Source organism: Monodelphis domestica, chromosome 1 (genome assembly GCF_027887165.1).
Source record: "Monodelphis domestica isolate mMonDom1 chromosome 1, mMonDom1.pri, whole genome shotgun sequence".
Lineage (NCBI taxonomy): Eukaryota > Metazoa > Chordata > Mammalia > Didelphimorphia > Didelphidae > Monodelphis > Monodelphis domestica.
In genome coordinates, this window is record NC_077227.1 from 410,678,737 (window position 1) to 410,699,262 (window position 20,526).

The window sequence follows — 20,526 nt, forward strand, 5'->3', positions numbered from 1 at the left end:
CTTCAGATGCATCCCATCTCTCAAAAATCCAAAGGGTTCCAGACCAAAAGCCTTGTTCAGGAATGGTCTCCATCATTCACGGTTCTCTCTCTGGGGTGGCCCTGAGTCACTTTTTAAACTCCAAGCATGGAATGAGTCACAATGCTGTCTTTCAAGGTCTAGACCTCAAAGCAAGTTTTATTCCTCCCAGGAAATGGTAGTGGTGAGAGGGCAGGAAGGCCTGAGAAGACCAGGACCAAAGAGACATATGGCATCAGGTGCAGGAGACCAGATGGCAAATTGGTCCACAACAGGGGGTAGGAGGAGGTTGGCCAAGAACAGTGAACACTTCTCAGAGTCTAAGACCATGGGAAATGGCAGCTGGGGCAGCTGCACTATGGCCTTACTGGCCCCTGAGGCCAGAGCTGACTGAGGGGGTCAAAGCCCCAACCCTGATGACTCACCATCATCCCATCTATGGACACAGTCCTTACGTCTGTGCCTTTGCCTATATTATTCCTGATTCCCAACCTTCCACCTCCACTCATTCCTTATCTGTTTACATTCTTCCAGTTCCTGAAGGCTCAGCTTCAAGGCCACCTCCTTGGGATGATCCTCATCCCCATCCCCATCATCACTCACATTTCTATAGCATCCTTAAGGTTGGGAAAACATCTAGAACTTGGAAATACATATTTCACAGGTAATGGAATTGAAGTTCTGAGGAGTTCAAGGCTTTCCCTTAGGTTTTATCATTAATTTTGGAACCAAGATGAAGAGGGCACGTAGGAAGCACAGTGCCAGAACTAGAGTTGGGAGCACTTGGGTTCAAATTTAGCCTCAGACACTTCCTAGCTGTGTGACCTTGGATAAGTCACTTAATCCTAACTGCCTAGCCCTTGACACTTCTGTCTTAGAACTGATACTAAGACAGTTGGTAAGGGTTGAAAAGAAAAGAACCAAGATGGAAGTCAGGCTTCCTGACTGTGGTAGAATCAGTCTGGTTGTCTACTCCTTAGGTTGTGAGCTCACAGAAGGAAGGAATGGAAAATTAGTTCTATTTCTATCTTTCCTAGTAAATCACGAAGTGTTCTATATACAGTAATCACCTAATATATGTTCGTTGAAATTAAGGCAACTGTTTTCTGTTAACATCTTGGCATCTTTTGCAACTCTATCAACTAGAGAAATACAAATCAAAGCAACTCTGAGGTTCTCCTTCACAGCCTTCATGTTGGCAACAATAATAATAAAAGGAAAAGGACAAAAGTTGAAGGAACTCTGGGAAAACAGATACAATAATCAAATCGATTAAATGATTTATTGCTTAAAGTTAGGGATGTGAATTGATCTGGCCAAGAACTTGACATTATGCCCCCAAACAATTAAACTTTACATTCTCTTTGACCTAGCAATACCGTCATTAGGCTTATACCCCCAAGACATCAAAGAAAGAAGAAAAGGGCCCCATGGACAAAAGGATTTAAAGCAGTTCCTCTTCAGGTGACAAAGAAGTGAAAACTAAGGAGGTGCCCATCTACTGAGGGATGCCCAAACAGACGATGGTCTGCCAATGTGATGGAATACCATCACACTGTAAAAAATGACGAAAGGGCCAGTTTCAGAGGAACATGAAATATTATATGAACCTGTGCTGAGTGCAGGAAACAGAACCAAGAGAACAATTCATGTAATAACGACATTGTAACGAGAAACAACTCTGAAAGAATAAGAACTCTGATTGATACCATGGCCAGCCGTAATTAGAGATTATATGAAGAAGCATGTTACCTCCCCCATGACAGTGATGTGCTGGACTCAGTGTACCAAATAAGACAGATTTTTTTTGGATGTGATATATTTGGAATTTGTTCTGCTCAACTATGAATACTTATTACCAGTATTTTCTTTTTCTTTTCCTTTATGGGGGAGATGAGGTGAGAGAATAGATTTTTATGAATTTTTTAAAAATAAAATAACGGTTAGAGTAGGGGTGTCCTGAGGCAAAAGTGTAAAATAAAGGGAGTACTTTAAATATTAAAATAAGTACTCCACTTTTCAACTTCTCTTATCCCCATCCCTCTTAGGTACCCAGGCCCCTCATGCTATTTTAGAACCTTTCCTTCAGAGATGAGAATGATCAGAGCTATTAATAATATTACTCTATCAGGAAACAATTGTAGTATTATTTGCTGTTTTGCTTTAATAAAGTAAAAATTATTTTTAAACAAGTGTGAGGGGCAGCTAGGTGGCTCAGTGGAATGAGAGCCAAACCTAGAGACAGGAGGTCCTAGATTCAAATCTGGCCTCAGACACTTCCCAGGTGTATGATCCTAGACAAGTCACTTAACCCCTGTTGCCTAACCCTTTCCTCTCTTCTGCCTTGGAACCAATATTTAGTATTGATTCTAAAACAGGATGGTAAGAGTTTAAAAATTAATAATTTAAATTAATTAATCTATTAATTAACAAAATAGAAATAATATATAAATAAATGTAAATGTACATAATATATTAATTAATTAAATAATTAATAAACAATTTTTAAAAATTCTGGTCTCCTTCTGTGTCCATTTAGGTGGCAATCTTCACATTCTTCTCCTTAAGGGGTAAATTCCCGTCATCCTATAATGTACTAGTATGTAGTCAAATCATACAGATGACACAGCCCTAGGAGGGATAGCGGACATATGAGAGAACATAATCAGGCTTTAAAAAGCTCTCACTAAATTTGGTTGAACCTAATAAAATTATATTTAACAGCAATAAATACAGTCTTCTTCTTCTTTTTTTAAAAGACCTTATTGTCAGCCATAGAACTGATAGGTAGAAGAAGAAGAAGGACTAGGCTTTTGGGATTTAGTGACTTGCTCTGAGTTACACAGCTTGGAAGTGTCTGAGGCCAGATGGAACCCATGTTCTCCTTCTTCCTGGTGCGCTATTCACTGAGATACCTAGTTACCACATTTTTTGAGTTAGGAAAACTTTTTTATGAGAAGAAGAAGGAAGGAGAAGGAGAGGAAGAAGGAGAAGGGAAAGAAAGAATGGAAGAAAGGAAGAAAGGAAGAAAGGAAGAAAGGAAGAAAGGAAGAAAGGAAGAAAGGAAGAAAGGAAGAAAGGAAGAAAGAAAGAAAGAAAGAAAGAAAGAAAGAAAGAAAGAAAGAAAGAAAGAAAGAAAGAAAGAAAGAAAGAAAGAAAGAAAGAAAGAAAGAAAGAAAGAAAGAAAGAAAGAAAGAAAGAAAGAAAGAAAGAAAGAAAGAAAGAAAGAAAGAAAGAAAGAAAGAAAGAAAGAAAGAAAGAGCTGGACAAGAGCTCAATATAGCTTAGCAGTGTGTTGTGGCAACCATCTAAACTAACCTGAGTCAAAGTTGCATTGGGGAGAATAGAGTTTAAATCTAGATAGTAGATAGTACCATTACACTCTTCTCTGATTAAACTGTCTCTGGAATATTCTGGTGAGGCCAGGCTATTAGGAAATCCACAAATCAGCTAGGAGGCAACTGGAGGAGGGTAACCAGGGTGGGAGGAGACCTTGATATCATGGTTTAGTGTTGTTCTTGTTCAGTCATTGCCAACTCTTCAGACCCCGTTTGAGGTTTTCTTGCCAGTTACTGGAGGAGTGATTTGCCATTTCCTTCTCCAGCTCATTTTACAGATGAGAAAACTAAGCCTAACAGGGTTAAGTGGCTTGCCCAGGGTCCCACAGCTAGTTTCTGAGGCTAGATTTGAATTCAGGTTTTCTGACTCCAGGCCTGGCACCCTATCCTCTTTGGCACCAAGCTACCCTTATGGACTGAGATCATGGTACATGAGGATAGGTTAAAGGGTGGAAGTAGAAGGGGAAAAGCATTTATTAAGCCCCTCCTGTGTACTAGTCACTGTGTGAAGCACTTTACAAATAATATTTCATTTGATAAAGGATTTGAGGTTGTTTCTCCTGAAGAAGAGAAGGTTTAGAGAAGATAGCTGTGTTGAAATATTTGAAGGTCTGTCATATGAAAAAGAGATTGGACTTGTTCTGTATTTCTCCTGAGAGCAGACTTTGGAAGAAGCAGCAAATTTCAGCACCATGTATAGTGCTAGGAAACTGGTGAATTTGCCTTCATGGGAAGTCTTCAGCACTTTGAGCTATGCCTGGCACACACTAGGCACTTCAATATTTACTGATTAATTAATTCAAACAAGGAAGGATGACCACTTGTCCAGTGTATTATAGAGGGATCCTTGTTCAGGAACAGAAAGTGAGCCAACAAAAGTTTCTTCAGAGGAGCTGTCAACACTCACCCAAAGGGTCTAAACCCTCAGTACGGGCTAGATGACCCTTCCAGCTCTGAGATTTGGTGATGTCAGCTAGCCAACAAGCATTTATTAAGATCTTATTTGGGATGGGGCAGCTGGGTAGTTCAGTGGATAGAGAGTTAGACCTAGAGAGGGTAGGTCCTGGGTTCAAATCTGACCTTAAGATACTTCCTAGTTGTGCAACCCTGGTCATTTGCCCACTCTTCTCCCTTGGGACTGATGCTTAGTATCAATTCTAAGGTAAGAAAGTAAGGGTTTAAAAAAAAGAAAAGGAATGGAGTTGGGATATGGGGTGTCTTGTGCTAGGGATCAGAAATAAGATTTGTGTAGCTAGATCAAAGAGTAAACTAATTGGAAAGATAGGAGGAGACCAGGCTGTGAGGGCTTTAAATGTCCAACTAAAAGGATTTAAAAACTAGAAATGACTAGTATCCAATCATTTTACTTTATTTTATTTTTTAACCTTTACCATCTGTCTTTGTGTCAATTCTAAGATGGAAGAGCAGCAAGAGCTGGGCAATTGGGTTAAGTGACTTGCCTAAAGTCACATAGTGAGGAAGTGTCTGAGGCCAGATTTGAACCCAGGTCCTCCTGATTCCAGATCTGGTACTCTATCCACTGTGCTTATCTAGGTGCCCTCAGTCCTCTTACTTCAGAGGAAAAAATCAAGAACTAGGCTAAATAGCCAGTTGGTGTCAGAGCTGATCTTCCACAAAGAGAGCCTAACATCTAGCTTCTGGCCAGTCACTAGCTACCTCTCCAACCTAAGCGAAAGTGAAGGTGGGAGATGGGAGGAGGGATCCCAAATGGCCACCACACATGGGCTGATGAGCTCATGAGCCTTTGGTAGAGGTCATATTGGGGAAAGATGTCATGGGGGTTTGTTTCTACCCCGCAGGCAATCCCAGAGGGGCAGGTCCTAGAGTTGGTGTCCCAGAGTATTGGGGAGGGTGCTCTGCTTAATTCCAGGGTGCCCAGATTTCTGCCTGGACTCTCCTCTGCTCTAGCTCCTGACATTTCTGGCCCTCTTTGGCTTTTCTGGGGCTTCAGGTGAGCCAGGCTCCAATAACCAGCCCTGCAGCCACTATTCCCTGAGTCATCCCCTAACTTATTAATTAGCCTTCCTAGCAACTATGAGGCTTCTGGCTTGGCCAAGAGGATGAGATACACGACTTGCCTATGTGGGACCTTTTAGCTCCTCATCGGGCCCTGGTTGCAGTCCTGACCTTAACTGATGATTTAAGTGTCAAGGTAGGTAAACATAGTGGCATCATAGGTAGGAAGAGCTGAGTTTGAATCCTGCCTGAGACAGGTAGTAGCTGTGTGATCATGCTTAAGTCCCTTAATCTCTTAACCTCAATTTCCTCATCTGTATAATGGAGATGATAATAATGATGATGATGATGAGCTTCCTTACAAAGCTGAGAAGAACAAATGAGATAAAATATACATAATGCTCCACAAATCTAGAATGCTATATGGATGCTAATTATGATTATTACTATGATTATATAATTATTGACCATAGGTTTTTTTTAGCTCTTACCTTCTCTCTTAGAATCAATATTGTGTATTGTTTACAAAACAAAAGAGTGGTAAGGGTTAGGCAATGGGGGTCAAGTGACTTGCCCAGGGTCACACTAGGAAGTGTCTGAGGCAAGATTTGAATCCAGAACATCCCATCTGAAGGCCTAGCTCTCAATCCACTGAACCACCCAGCTGCCTCCTATCCATAGGTTCTTAGAACCGAAAGAGATATAATAAGATATTTAATCTAATTCCAGTTTGAAAAGAAATTCTCTATATACCAACTCCCATAAATGCACATGCAGCTTCCATTAAGACCTTTATTGTAGGTAGTTAGGTGGCTCAGGGGATTGAGAGCCAGGCCTAGAGACAGGAGATTCTGGGTTCAAATCTGGCCTGAGATACTTATTTGCTGTGTGACCTTGGGCAAATCATTTAACCCCAATTGCTCAACCCTTAGTGTTCTTCTGCCTTGGAATCAATACATAGTAAGACAGAAGGTAAGGATTTCTAAAAAAGATAAAAAGAAAAATTCCACTTTGTGGCACCTGATGCTTTTGTAACGGAATGGCCTTAGAACAGAATATTAGCTATCAGAGTTAGAAGAGATTTACTAACATTAAGTAAAGAATATGGAGCAGCAAAGGAAGGACCTTGGAGATCTTACAGTCAACCTCCTCATATAACAGAACATAAAGGTAAATAAGTTCCTTGAGATCAGGGACTAGCTCATGTTTTTGTTGATATTTCCAGCACCAAATACAGTGCCTGCCACATTGGTGCTTAATAAATGTTTGTCCATAAGACCACAGATTTAGATGTGGAAAGGTCATTTAATGACACCAAGTCCAACTTCCTTCTTTTACAGCTGAGGAAGCTAAGACTGCGAGATTCTAAGTGACTTGCCCGCTATTAAGTGTTTGAGGCAGGATTCTAACTCAAATCCAGTTGAAGTCCTTCTCTAAGTCCAGCAGCTTCCCAAGTGATTGCTCAGGGTTATATGAGCTTGATAGTGGAGCTGGAATTTATCTCTAGGTTCTCATACCTCTGAAAGTTGTTTCTCAATCAGATCCAACTCTTCATGACCCCATTTGGGGTTTTTCTTGGCAAAGATACTGGAGTGATTTGGCATTTCCTTCTTCAGTTCATTTTACACACGAGGAAACTGAGGCAAGCAAGGGACTTGTCCAGGGTCAGTGTCTGAGGCTGGATTTGAACTCAGGAAGATGAGTCTTCCTAACTGCTGGTCTAGCACTCTATCCACTGCGCAATCTAGCTGCCTCAACTTCTGTTCATAAGACTGAAGGTTCCTTATGCTGAGGGTTAGGACCCACAGAGAAAATATTGATGACCTTTATGAAGAAAACCCTGTGGGGCCATCTCCTACATGCCTGGGTATGAGCCAGACTTACCAAAGAAGAATGTGATTTCAGGAGTGCCTGGAAGACCTTTTGCCCCCATAACCATCTCTTCGCCATCCCTTATATTGTGTTTTAGTGCTTCATTCCCTCAACAAAAGGCTTCTTTTTTTCTGTTTCTGTTAAAGGAAGATTCCCAAGGAGAAGTTATTCACAGCCATTGACACCTGATTGTTAATGAAAGATCCAAGAACAAGTTTGGAAGTTGTCTTGGGAAGGTTAAAAAAAAAAAGACCCTCCCTCCCTCCCTCCCTCCCGTCCTTCCTTCCTTCCTTCCTTCCTTCCTTCCTTCCTTCCTATCTCTTTCTTTCTTTCTTTCTTTCTTTCTTTCTTTCTTTCTTCCTTCCTTCCTTCCTTCCTTCCTTCCTTCTTCCTTTCTTTCTTTCTTTCTTTCTTTCTTTCTTTCTTTCTTTCTTTCTTTCTTTCTTCTTCCTTCCTTCTTTCCTTCCTTCCTTCCTTCCTACCTTCCTTCCTTTCTTTCTTTCTTTCTTTCTTTCTTTCTTCTTTCTTTCTTTCTTTCTTTCTTTCTTTCTTTCTTTCTTTCTTTCTTTCTTTCTTTCTTTCTTTCTTTCTTTCTTTCTTTTCTTTTCTTTCTAGAGCAGCTAGGCCATATTTGGCCTCAGATCCTCTCAGATCCAGCCTGGCATTCTATCTGCTGGGCTACCTATCTGCCCCAACCATTCTTTTCTATGAAATAGAAATAAGGAGACTAGGGAATTGGAAAATATTATGGTAGAGTTTAGAATCAGAACCTTATGGCTGGAAGGGGCATTAGAAATTAGCTAATCCAATACATTCACTTTATATAGAAGGAAATTGAGGCCCTAGGAGGTATAGAAATCTAGCTGTAGGTAATCCAGATGGCAGAACTACGATTCAAATCCAGATCTTTCATCTGTTCCTATAGCACTTTATAGCTCAAAAAGTACATTCCTTATGATAGCCCTGTAAGGCAGATGGTACAAATAATTTCTGTTTACTAAGGTAGAGAAGGGAAATAACTTGTCATGTCATAAGTTAACAACCAAGTTAGGACCCAGACCCAGGTCTCCTGTTTCCTAATCCAGGTCCTTTTCTGTACAAAATTGAAGGCCTAGAGGCCATTTCTGAGCCTTATGGTTTTCCTTTGGATTAATCTGTCAAAAGGGACAGAGAGCAAAGGAGGGTCAGAATGGTCCAGATGTGGCTAGGATGGTCACTTGAAATCCCTCCTGGAATATTCCTCAGCAAGGGAAGGGAGTGGGAAGATGGGCTGGGCATGGCTTCCTGAGCAGTGGAAAGAGAAAGGGCCACAAACCAGCCATGACTTTAGAGTGAAAGGAGATTTGATAGAATGAGGACTTTGGTCAACTGATGCCCAGAGCAGCCTTGTCCCAACTCTAAGAATGACTCACTGGATTAGCCTGGAGTGTTGAGAAGAGCAATGGCATGCATGGGAGCCCAGTGATGCAGTTTTGGTCCTGGCTCTGCCTCTCATTCACTACATGGGCTTGGACAAATCCCTTTTTCCTCTGGTCTTTAGTGAAAAATGAGGGGATGGAGAGTTGGACTAGATAATCTTTAAGATTCCTTCCCACTCTAAGCTTGCATGATTCTAAGATGTGAGCCCTGTTTTCATGTAGCTGAAGTGCTGTCATAAGGAAAATGGATTAGACTTGTTCAGTTTAGCTCCATAGGAGAGAAATAGGACCAAATAGTGTTGGGGGCAGGGGGTGAGGGTTGGGGAAGAAGTACAGGGAAGCCAATTCAACTCAGTATAATAGAAAGAACTTCTTGCCTATGCAAGTGGAAATGGAATGGGATGCTTCATTTGGTATTGAATTTCCAATCACTAACAAGTCTTCAAATAGAAGCTGAATAGTGGGTTGTGAGGGATGCTGCTCCGGAGGTGTTGGACCAGATGCTCTCTGAGGTTCCTTCCAACACTAGGGTTCAATAGCAATGGTGATGTCAACATTGACTAGAGCAGAGTGTCAGCTGTGATTGGTAGATGTAAATTAGGGGAAGATAAAGGAAGTGATGCAAGAGAAATGTCTTTAAAAGGAAGTGACAACTTCCTAGTTCAATTCTTCATGCTTTTGAGTTGAGGCTGGTGAAGAGGGGCAGAAGGATTTGCTGACTGAACCTGAGACCCTCTTCCTTTAGACTGATATGTGGTAAGTGAAAAGCTGATGCTTAACTGCTAGATATTCAGAATAGACTAACCTCAGGAGAGATCTATCCTCTTGAGAGAGATTCCCTGCATCCCCAAGGTCTCAACTATAAGGGCTGAGTCCCTCTGGTTAAGAACTAACTCTCCCTGCTCAGGGACTAGGAGTAAATTACTTAGTATTTAGGCTAGATATCTTATCTTATCCTCTCTTTGATTTCTTACTTCACTCTTTCAAAATTTTGTAAATAAATTGTAAATAAAATCTCTTTGGAATTAATTAAATTCTTGGCAACCACACTCTTAATTAATCAAGTCCAACTCTTTTAAAATTAACCTCATTTCCCCCTTCCATTTTAATTGGGATGCTGCTACCTCTTCCCAGCAGAGCAAGACAGAGATTCATTGATTCACAAAATGTGAACCTCAGACTTAAGGAAGAGACTTTAGAATACAGAGCATAGAACATCACAGAGCTAGAAAGGACCTTGGGATATTTGTCAAGCTTGCATGAAAATAAATTAATAAATATTTTTCAAAGAAAACATTGAATGTCAGAGCTGGAAGGGAACTTAGAAGGACGTAAGAAGCAAATGGTATCCAGAAAGTCAGGGTTCCTGATGTCAAGTCCATCATGATTACTTACTAGCTGTATGATCAGGGGTGAGTCACAAGATCATGGATTCAGAGCTGGAAGGGACCTGAGAGATTTTCAAGTCTAATCCCCTCCTGAGGGGTCTGAGAAAACTAAAACATATAGGACCTAAGTGGCTTGTCCAAGATGGCATAGCTATTATCTGGGATTTGAACTGGAGATTTTCTTGACTCCAAGTGCAGTGCCCATCTATTCTGCCATGCTGCCTCAGACAAGCCATTTAATGTTTCTGAACCTCAGTTCCTCATTTGTAAGATGGAGATAATAATAACCATAATACCTACCTTGCAGTTGTGAGGACCAATGAGATAGATATATGTAAAGCATATAGAAAGCCTTACAAAGCTATTTAAATCTCCTCCTCCTCCTCCTCCTCCTCCTCCTCCTCCTCCTCCTCCTCCTTCTTCTTCTTCTTCTTCTTCTTCTTCTTCTTCTTCTTCTTCTTCTTCTTCTTCTTCTTCTTCTTCTTCTTCTTCTTCTTCTTCTTCTTCTTCTTCTCCTCCTCCTTCTCCTTCTCCTTCTTCTCCTCCTTCTCCTTCTTTCTTCTTCTCCTTCTCCTTCTTTCTTCTTTCTTCTTCTTTCTCCTTTTCCTCTTCCTTCTCCTTCATTATTATTATCACTATCAGCATCGAGTACTCACCTTTTTGATAAAACTCAAGAGACTTAGTAGCTTTCTTGATACTCTTTTTGTATTTCATAGATAAATACAATGATTGCATTTTAATAGCTCAAACGTGTTAAGGTAAAAGATCATCATGTGTAGGCTCAATGGAGAAAAAAAAAATTTTAGGAGAATTCCAACAACAGACAGAATTGCTATCATTTTCATGGTATTTTAAGATTTGCAATGAGTTTTAGAAATATTATCTCATTTTCTCCTCTGTTATACCAACTGTTATAGTCCTCATTTCACAGTTGAGAAAGGTAAAGCAGAAGGAAGTTTAGTGATTTGCCCAAGGTCACACAACTAGTAAGTATCTAAAACCAGATTTGAACCTAGGTCTTCTTGATAGGCCCTGAGTTCTATCTACTGGGTCACCTAGCTGCCTAGATGACTGGAGTGATGTTTGCTTCCTCTTCCTATTTATATACAATTTTTATTTTTTCCAGTTGGTCTCTGTAATTTGAATGTTTTTCATTTCATGTAGTTTGGAAATGATGAGTATTTATCATGGTGACATTAATTAAAATGTTCTTAAATCTTTATACATCAATGTTTTCTTCAGGCAATAATCAGCAACAGTTGTATCTATAATAACACTACATTTTCAGCCCAATTTATTTGTTGAATTTTCAAGGATATTTAAAGATCTGCATTAGTAGTATAGGGATTTGTGTATCTGATAGTTTATGAAAGGTGAAGAGCTGCTGTTGGGCTCCTGTATGGCCAGGTTTTTCTAGTTACTTGGTACAGAGTAATTCTTTTTTGTAGCCTAGAATGACAAATTGTACTGTTTCTTCTCTTTCTTTGTATAATTTTTTAAACCCTTACTTTATGTCTTAGTAACAACTCTAAGAGAGAAGGGAAAGGGCTAGGAAAATGGGGTTAAGTGACTTACCCAGGTTCACGTGGTTGAAAAGTGTCTGAGGCCAGATTTGAACCCAGAATCTCTCAACTTCAAGCCTGGTGCTCTATCAACTGTACCACCTAACTGCCCCTTCCTTGTATAATCTACTCCAATAAATAAGTCTGGGCTCCTTAATGATAACATTTCTGTAATTTCTGATGGCAATGACCTGGTCCTTAATCACTATAATAAACTCCTTCCTTTCTGTAAACAAGTCTGCATGACTCAATCACTCATTCAATGCCTCTTTGTTGAGTTACAATTTACAATGGATGCTGCCCAAAGAGGGCCTTTGATTCCACTCTTGGATTTTGGCTATTTAATAAGCCCCATCCAGGGGTAGATAACTTTGAGATTCCATTCAACAAATCCTTTGGTTCACGCTGATTGTTCGCATTTACAATTACTTGGTGAATTGTTTAATTCCAGAAGCATTATGTAAGTTGTTAATCAATTTGTTTGAGAACAAGATCAGAGATTTAGAATTGGAAGAAAACTTAAGAGACTACTGAGTCACATCCCCTCATTTTCGAGATGAGGAAACTGAGGCACAGAGTAGTTAAGTACCTTGATGAGGATCACACAACTAGTAAGTCTTGACCCTGGGTCCTCCTTATGCCAAGTCCAGTACCCTTTCCACTATAATATCAATTTTCTTCCTCTTTTTCAATGGAGGGTTGTTCATCTTTCTATGGATGCCTGGGGATAATGTTTCATTAATGTTGTTGATGTTTTTGTCATTGCTGTTAATAAAAAATGTTAATGTCAGAGCTGGAAGGACTTTCAAACAGAGAATATGGATTCTCTTAGACAAGAGAATATCAGTACTGAGAGGGGACATAGAGATCATTGAGTCCACACCTGATCCCATTTTACAGAGGACTAAAACCCAGAGAGGGAAAGTGACTGCTATAGGCCACACAAATAGTAGCAAGTGGCAACGCTAGGACTAGAGCCTAGGCACCCTGACTTTTTTTGTTGTTAATATTTTCAGTCATGCTCAACTCTTCATGGCCCTTTTTGGGGTTTTCTTGGCAAAGAGACTGGAGCAGTTTGCCATTTCCTTCTGCTAATTTTTCAGTTGGGGAAACTGAGGCAAAGTTAAATGACTTGTCCAGGGTCATATAGCTAGTAAGTGCCTGAGGCTGGAATTGAATTCATGAAGACGAGTCTTCCTGACTCCAAGCCCAGTCCTCTGTCCTCTGTGCCAACCAGCTGCCCCACCCTGACTTCTGGTCTGGTCTTTTTCCATGCCACCATACTGTTCTCGTTCCCAAAAGACTCTGTTCTAAAAGAAATCGAGCAGTTATGGCCATGGAAATGTTGGGAGTCTGGAAAAGAGACTTGGGGGAGAAAAGATGATAGGATTCAAGGGGTTTCTCAAAGTGGGAAGGTGGATTTGATGAGGACCATCTCAGGTGTGAAAATCTATTCCATCTGGGATAAGAGAACAAAAGAGTTTCTGGTTTCTATTCCGCACAAAATAACGGCAACAACAACAAATAACTTTTTTTAAAAATCACTTTAAAACTTTCAAAGTGCTTTACTTGCCACTTCCATTAAAAACCAAACAAACCCTTTACTCCCAGATCACCTGGTTGGGCTGACAGTGATATACTGGGGAAGGGGGTTATAATGAAGTATAGTGCAAGTACAATTATTCCCATTTTGTAGATGAAAAACCTGAGAATTAAAGAAGTTAAATGATTTCTCCATGGTAACTAGCACACTTGGAGGCAGAGCTTGAGCCTAGGTCTCCCTTACTCAGTATCCTCCCTCTATATCACCTTGATAACAGGAGGGACCACAGGCAGAAACTATTAGCCAGAGGTAGGTTTAACTGCAAATCTTGCCTGGAAAAGACCATCTTATTCTTTTCCAAGCATCTGCTGAGTCCAAATTGTTCCCCTAAAAGGGGTCATAGTATCATTTTTGTTGTTCAATCTTTTTAGTGATGTCCAATTCTTTGTGACCCCATTTGGGGTTTCCTTGGCCAAGATACTGGAGTGGTTTGCCATTTCCTTCTCCAGGAAACAAGGTTAAGGGACTTGCCCAAGGTCACACAACTAGTATGTGTCTGAGGCCATATTTGAACTCACAAAGAAGGATCTTTCTGACTCCAGATCCAGCTCTGTTCACTGTCACCCTCATAGGCTCTCAGGGTCATTGATATAGAAGTGGAAGAGATAATAGAAGTTATCTTGTCCCACCCCTCACACCCACAGCACGAGAGAAAAAGCCAGGGACTGAGAGGAGAGACTTGAATTTCAAATCCTATAAATTGACTTGTGAAAGGTGACTAGGGGCTCAATGAATAGCGCACCAGGCCTGGAAACAGGAGGTCCTGGGTTCAAATCTAGAATCAGACACTTCCTAGCTATGTGACCTTAAGCAAGTCCCTTACCTCCCTTAGAACTGATAGCAAGAATTGATCCTAAGAAAAGTATTTAAAAATAAATAACTAAATAGACTTTTATATCCTTGGACAAGTCATTTCTCCCCTTTGACCTCAATTTTCCCAGTCTATAAAATGAAAGGTTTAGATGAAATGATCTCTAAGGTCTGTTCCAGATGCCCTTGCGATCCTTCCAAATTCCCCAAACATTCATTGTGCCTTCTTTTTGTAGGGGACTGTGTCGGATACAAATTGTTAAAAACAAAGAGCATTAGATCTTTTATTCAAAATCCTGGGTTCATAATCCAGCTCTCTTCCTACCAAAATGACTAGCCATACAGAACAGTGGATAGAGCAGAGTTAGGAAGACCAGGGTTCCAATGCTACCTTTGATAACTTCATGGTTATCATAGCTATATGACCTGGGTGAGTTTCTTTAGCATTTTGTGTTTCATTTTCTTCATCTGTAGAATAAGGGGATGGGATTTGATGGCTCATAAGCTCCCTTCTAGCTCTAATTCCTATGATCCAATGATTTATGACTCCTACCCCCCCATCTGACTAGGAGTCAGGACCCCTAAGTGTTTATTCTGGGCTCAGCCAATAATAAACTCGTAACCTTAGGCAAGTCACTTCCCTTCCCTTGAAACTCATTTCCCCATCCGCAAAATGAGCGTGATTCCCTTTCTTTCCTACCCCACAGGGCAGGGGTGAGATGTGATGAGATTCGGAAACCCTCTGGAGCATTTCAAATCACAGACACGGGAGGGACCTCTCCAATCACCACCAAATCCCCTTTCCCAGACGCTATTCCCTTGTGACAATGTTGGCTCTGTCCCAGGGCTTGGGGGGAAACCCCAGCTGGGGCTCTTCCAGTCCCCCCAATTAGTCTTCAAACAATCAGGTCTGAAGGCAAACAGGACCCCATTTTACACCCAGGCCTGACTTCCCATCCTGGGAAGCCCCAGCACATTTCAAGGGAAATGGATCCATCTGCTTCTGATTAACTCACACTTAAGTCATCAAAATGTTGTTTTGTAAGAGACACTTGAGTTCCAAGCAGCCTTTCTCAAGTCTTTTTGTCTTCGAAACAGAAAATTGCATCTTGCCAGCTACTAATGACTCCTGAGCCGAGGAGTCTCACGTCTGACCCGGGACCAGGGACCCAGGAGGCTTCTACGGGTATGAGCTTGGCGTCATCCTCGGCTCTTGCATAAGGCACACGCAAGTCATTTCTTCCGAATTCGGGTTGGTTTCTAACCAGATCGAACCACAGTGACATTTAGGGGCTAGTGCCTGTGTGATGGAGAGACTGGGGCATGGGAGAGAGTGGAAAAAGCCTGGGATTCAGAGGCAGGAGCCCTGAATTCAAGTTCCTATTCGACTACTAACTTAGTTATGTGCTCCCCAGCTAGTGACAGAACCTCTGTGAGCTATAATCTCCCCACTGTTACAAAAAAGGGGGCTGGGGTTGGATGATACCCATGGTGGGAGCATAGTATAGGAGAAAGAGTGCTGTTAGGGGTCAGAGGATCTGGATTTATAATTGCCACTCTGCTTTTCTGAGTGTTCATTCCCTCAGCTAATAAATGAGAGGGGTGAGCTAAATGATGACGAAGATCTCTCATAGCTCTAAATCCTGTGATCTAAAGGTCTCTTCCAGCTCTGATATTATCAGACCATAAAACTGAAGCGTGGTAGCATCCGTAACGAGTTCCCTCCTCAAAAAATTCCATTTGTTAGTGGTAATCCGCTAGTTGGAAAGATCTAAGCTAAATTCTGACTGTAGATACTTGCTAGCTGTGTGGCCCTGGGCAAGTCACTTAACCACAGTGTGCCTTAGTTTTTCGTTCCTGTAAAAATGGGGATAATAATAGTACCTACCCCTTAGGGTTGTTGTAAGGATAAAATGGCATAATATTTGTAAAAGTGCTTAACAAATATCTCAAGATGCTTGTTTTCTTCCTTCCTTTAGACTGGTGGAATCTAGGTACTCTGTGTATATGTGTGGATGTGGGCTGGGAGGATACTTGAAACATTCTTGGGGACGATATGCCAGTTGAATAAGAGACAGCTGAAATCCCCCTCCAAAAGGATGGGACCAGAAATATTGACCATGCCATAATCCTCAGACAATTTAAGGGAAATGGAATTAGACTTCTTTAATTCTTCTTATATTTCAGAGATAGAAGGGACTTTAGGACAAAGAACATCAGATCTTAGAGATAATCTAGTCCATTTTCTTCATTTTCCGGATGGGAAAATGGAGGGGGCCAGTGACTTGTTCAAGGTTACACCAGTCAATTACAGAAACAGGACTAAAGCTCAGGTCTTCTGTCTTTCAGTCCCTGGCTCTTTCCCCTGGTCCAGGTGAAATTTTCCCATTGTAACTCCAATCTAATTTACTATCATTTGTAAAACCCTAGCCTCATTTCTTTTCCAGGCTGCATATTCCACTCTATGTATTCACGTATGTGTATATGTGTGCATATGTGTCACCTGCACATACCCATGTATACCACATTTACACGGGTGTATAAATTATATTGTGTATGTATATGTATATGTATATGTATATGTATATGTATATGTATATGTATATGTATATGTATATGTATATGTATATGTATGTACACATACACATCATTCCAGACTTAGCCTGTTTGGTCCCTGACTAAAAACCTCATCTCCTGTTCAAGCACATCCTTTGCTGCAGCCAGGCAGATTTCCTAACAGGCTCTCCTGTGAACAGAACTGGGTTTGTAGCTTCTCCATCTTATGAAATAATCCAATTCCATTATCTCCCTTACAGGACCATAATCAATCACTAAGTTGTTATTAACCACCAGCTATGTTCCAGGTTCTGGAACCTATGCTAGGTTCTGGAGCTCCAAGTACAAAGAAAGGGAAAATCCCTGGTACTTCATTATCTTAAAAGTGCTAAGGAAATGTGAGTTATTCTCATCATTCCAATCCACCTTGATCTCTCTTTCTCCCTTCGTATTCCATCACTCAGATGATTGTAAGAGCTGCCATTTCTACAGCACTCAAAGGCCCAGTGACTCTATTTTCCACAACAGCCTTGACCACTGGGTAGTACATGTATCATTTTATAGAGAAGGAAACTGGGCTTAAAGAATAGGGGTGACCTGCCCAAGGTTACACTGCTGGTAATGAACCTAACACTTCTGACTCCAAGTCCCAGGTTATAGGCAAAGCATGATACAGTGAAAAAGAGCATTGGATTTAGAGTCAGAAAACCTGGATTCAAGTCTTGCGTCTGTCACTAACTACCTGTGTGACTTTGGGCAAGTCACCTTGCCTCTCAGGGCCTCAATTTCCTTATCTGTAAAACAAGGGGGGTTAGAATTGATGGTCTCTGAGATCCTTTGTAGTTCTAATTCGTGATTCTATGATCACACTGCATTTCAAGGCTTCATCTCCAGGAAGTTTTCCCTGACCACCCTCTTCCCCAATGACCACTCTCTCTACTAGGTTCATCTGGCTCTATAAAGTACACAAGATAAATCAGCAACAATATTTGCTAAGGACCTACTATGTGCCAGGAACTGTTGGGAATGGCTCATGCATGTCTTTATGGTTTATAACTGTTTCTTGAGTGTTAATCTTATCTTTCCAATCAGACTGTGGACTTCATGAGGGTAGGGGCCATAAACTTTGCCTTATCCATCAGATAAAGTCACGAGAAAGACAATTCCCATGATACCTTATGCATACCTTAGTTGCTATTACTCTTTGCTTTCATTTCTAGAAGCACTTAAAAATTCCAGATCAGTTTCCTCACATCAGCCCTGGGAAGGAGACAATGCCAGGATTATCACCCTATTGTATAAATGAAGAAAACTGAGGCTTGGAGATCTAAAGATCTAGTGAAGAGTGCTGGATCTGGAATCAAGAAAACCAGGTTCAAATCCAGTTTTGCTACTTATTACCTTTATGGCTTTGGACAAGTCTCTTAATCTCTATGGGTCTCAGTTTCCCCCTCTGTAAGATGAGATAGTTGAACTAGCTGATCCCTGACCCTCCGACGTCTACCAGGGACACACAGTAAGTAGATGGCAGTGATGTGATTGAATCTAGATCTAGCATTGTAGATGATCTTGACTAAGGGCACCACAATGCTGTATTATGATACATTAATTAATCTTTTGCCCCTCGGTGACAGGCACCTGTGATTTGCAGCAACTTCACAATCCTTTGATCTGTTTGCTTGAAATAAGGGGGTACATTATAAATAATGGCATCTTATGTATGTATCAAACTCTGCACTCCCAATTCTAGTTAAGGTCAGAAACACCAAATATTTTCTCCTGTACCAGACACCTTGGCCACTCCTTCCCCTTGCTGATCACAGATTCTCAGACAGAAAATCCAAGAAAAGGAACCACTGCCTCTTTTCTTCCAACAGTCAGTAGTCTACATCCACTGTCTTGTCCCAGTCACCTCTCCTCAGTTTGGCTTAGTAAACATGATAGAAAGAGCACTGAACTTGGTCTCAGAAAACCCAGGTTCCAGACCTGGTTTCCCTATTTTGTGGATCTTAGGGGCAGCTAGGTGGGTGGTTCAGTGAATAGAAAGCCAGGTCTGGAGAAAGGAGATCCTGAGTCAAATCTAATCTCGGATGTTTCCTAGCAAATCACTTAAGACCAGTTATCTAGTCCTTACTGCCCCTCTGCCTCAGAATCCATACTTAGTATCAATTCTAAGGCAGAATATGAGCATTTATTATTTTTTTAAATAAACCCTCTTTAGGCCTCAGTTTTTTCTGTTATAAAATGGAAATAATTATCTCTGTCTTGCTCCTCCCAGGAGATGTAAACAGAATGATGAATTTAAGAATATTTTATAACCAAAAGTGCTATACAAATGTGAGGAATTATTACAGACCATTGACCCCCCAGCTCAATTGCAATATTCAGAATCTACATTCACAGGATATAGAATGTCAGAGATGGAAGGGATCTTAGAACATAGAATGTCAATGTCAGAAAGAATCTTAGAACATACAATATCAAGGTTGAAAAGGCCCTTAGAACATAGAATGTTAGTGTCATAAGGAATCTTAGAACATAAAATGTTAGCACCAGAAGGGATCTTAAAGATCTAGCCTAGTACAACTCTCCTTTCACATATGGGAAAATTGAGGCCCAGAGAAGGGGAAGTACTCACCCAAGATCACACAGCAAATTAGTGGCTAACTTGGTACAGGAGCACAGGCTTCTAACCCCCAGCTTAAGTCTCTCTTCTGTAAGCTACTCCACTCATCTCTTCCTTGCCCTGGACACTGGAACCAGCTCCCTCAACCCTAGCCCCACAGTCTACAGCAAACTTGTGTTCCATGTTGCCCTGATGGACTGGGGGTGGGGGAAGGGATAGGGAGGTTTGAGGTGATGGTAGTAGTGAGAAGGTGAAAAGAGAGAGCAGGTCCCAGACACCCTTCCCACCCAGTTTTCCCTGAGACCGGGGACCATACCTTGTTTCTTGCTGTGGTTTAGGGCGAACATTTCCACAGCGTTCCCGAATAGCAGCAGTATGAGCAGGATCCAGGGCATCTGGACAGCAATCGTGGTGGGCAGGGGAAGAGTCAGATCATCCAGCCGGTGGGTGGAGGGGGGCGGGAAGGCTCTTGCCAGATGCCGAGGGAGGGCCAGAGGGAGGAAGAGGTGGCAGCGGAAAGGGGGTCTCTAATGTGAGTGGCTCACCAAGGGGGCTCTCACCATGCCCTCAGCACCAAAGGGCTAGTCTGACTCTGGAGGGGAATCTGAAGGAACCCAGAGCTCAGGGTGGCATTGAGGGTGGGGTGGCCACAGGCAGCTGGCTATTAAGCACCTCTGGGAGACATGGCCTGGAGGGCTGTGGAAAGGCTATGGTCAGCCTGCTCTCCACATCCCCTGATTTTATAAGCCAAGCCTTCCTCCAGTCCACTTCCCAAGGGGAAAAGCTGAGCCACCCACCCGGCTCTTAGCCACCCCTCAGGAGGGCAAACCTGGGACCAGACTGGCTGCTGCTGGCTGCTCTTCAGTCAGGCTTGGCCTGAGCACCCCGTGCTGCTGCCTGCCCGCCTGAGGCGGGAGCCAGGTTAAGAGTAGGAGTGTAAGGAGACCACTGAACTCAAATGATGGGGTGGAGTCAAGGAATTGGGGATTTAACTCTCTCTCAACTGAATGAGAAGAGTCTCCTCCCCAGCTCCTGTGCCTTGGCCCCAGAGCAGGGTATGCCAGTCAGTCACAGGCCAGCTGGGAGCACTCTCTGTCTCTTGTCTCTTTCTGTCTCTCTGTCTCTGTCTCTTCTCTCTTTTTTCTTCCCCCACCCTCTCCTCTCTTCTGTCTCTTCTCTTTCTGTCTATGCCTTTGTCTCTTCTGTGTCTCAATCTCACAGAATTCCCCCTCGGTCCCCCCCACACCTTATTCCGACAAAGGAGGAGTCAATCCATAGAGAGTGGAAATGACTTGCCCAAAGTTAGACAGCTGGGGACAGGGCGAGGTCTCATCCTCAGGTCTGCCTCCCTGCCCAGT

At 41.9% G+C, this 20,526-nt stretch overlaps 1 protein-coding gene across 1 annotated transcript in view; it reads right to left on the bottom strand.

Annotated features, from left to right (window-relative positions):
• RSPO4 (R-spondin 4) overlaps positions 1–20,208 on the bottom strand; it is a 53,538-nt gene extending 33,330 nt beyond the window's left edge. Inside the window, exon 1 of the mRNA XM_007474498.3 lies at positions 19,485–20,208. Within this exon, the coding sequence (XP_007474560.1) occupies positions 19,485–19,563 (79 nt within the window). The 5' untranslated portion in view covers positions 19,564–20,208. The remainder of the gene's footprint in view (positions 1–19,484) is intronic.
• Between the last annotated feature and the right edge of the window lie 318 nt (positions 20,209–20,526).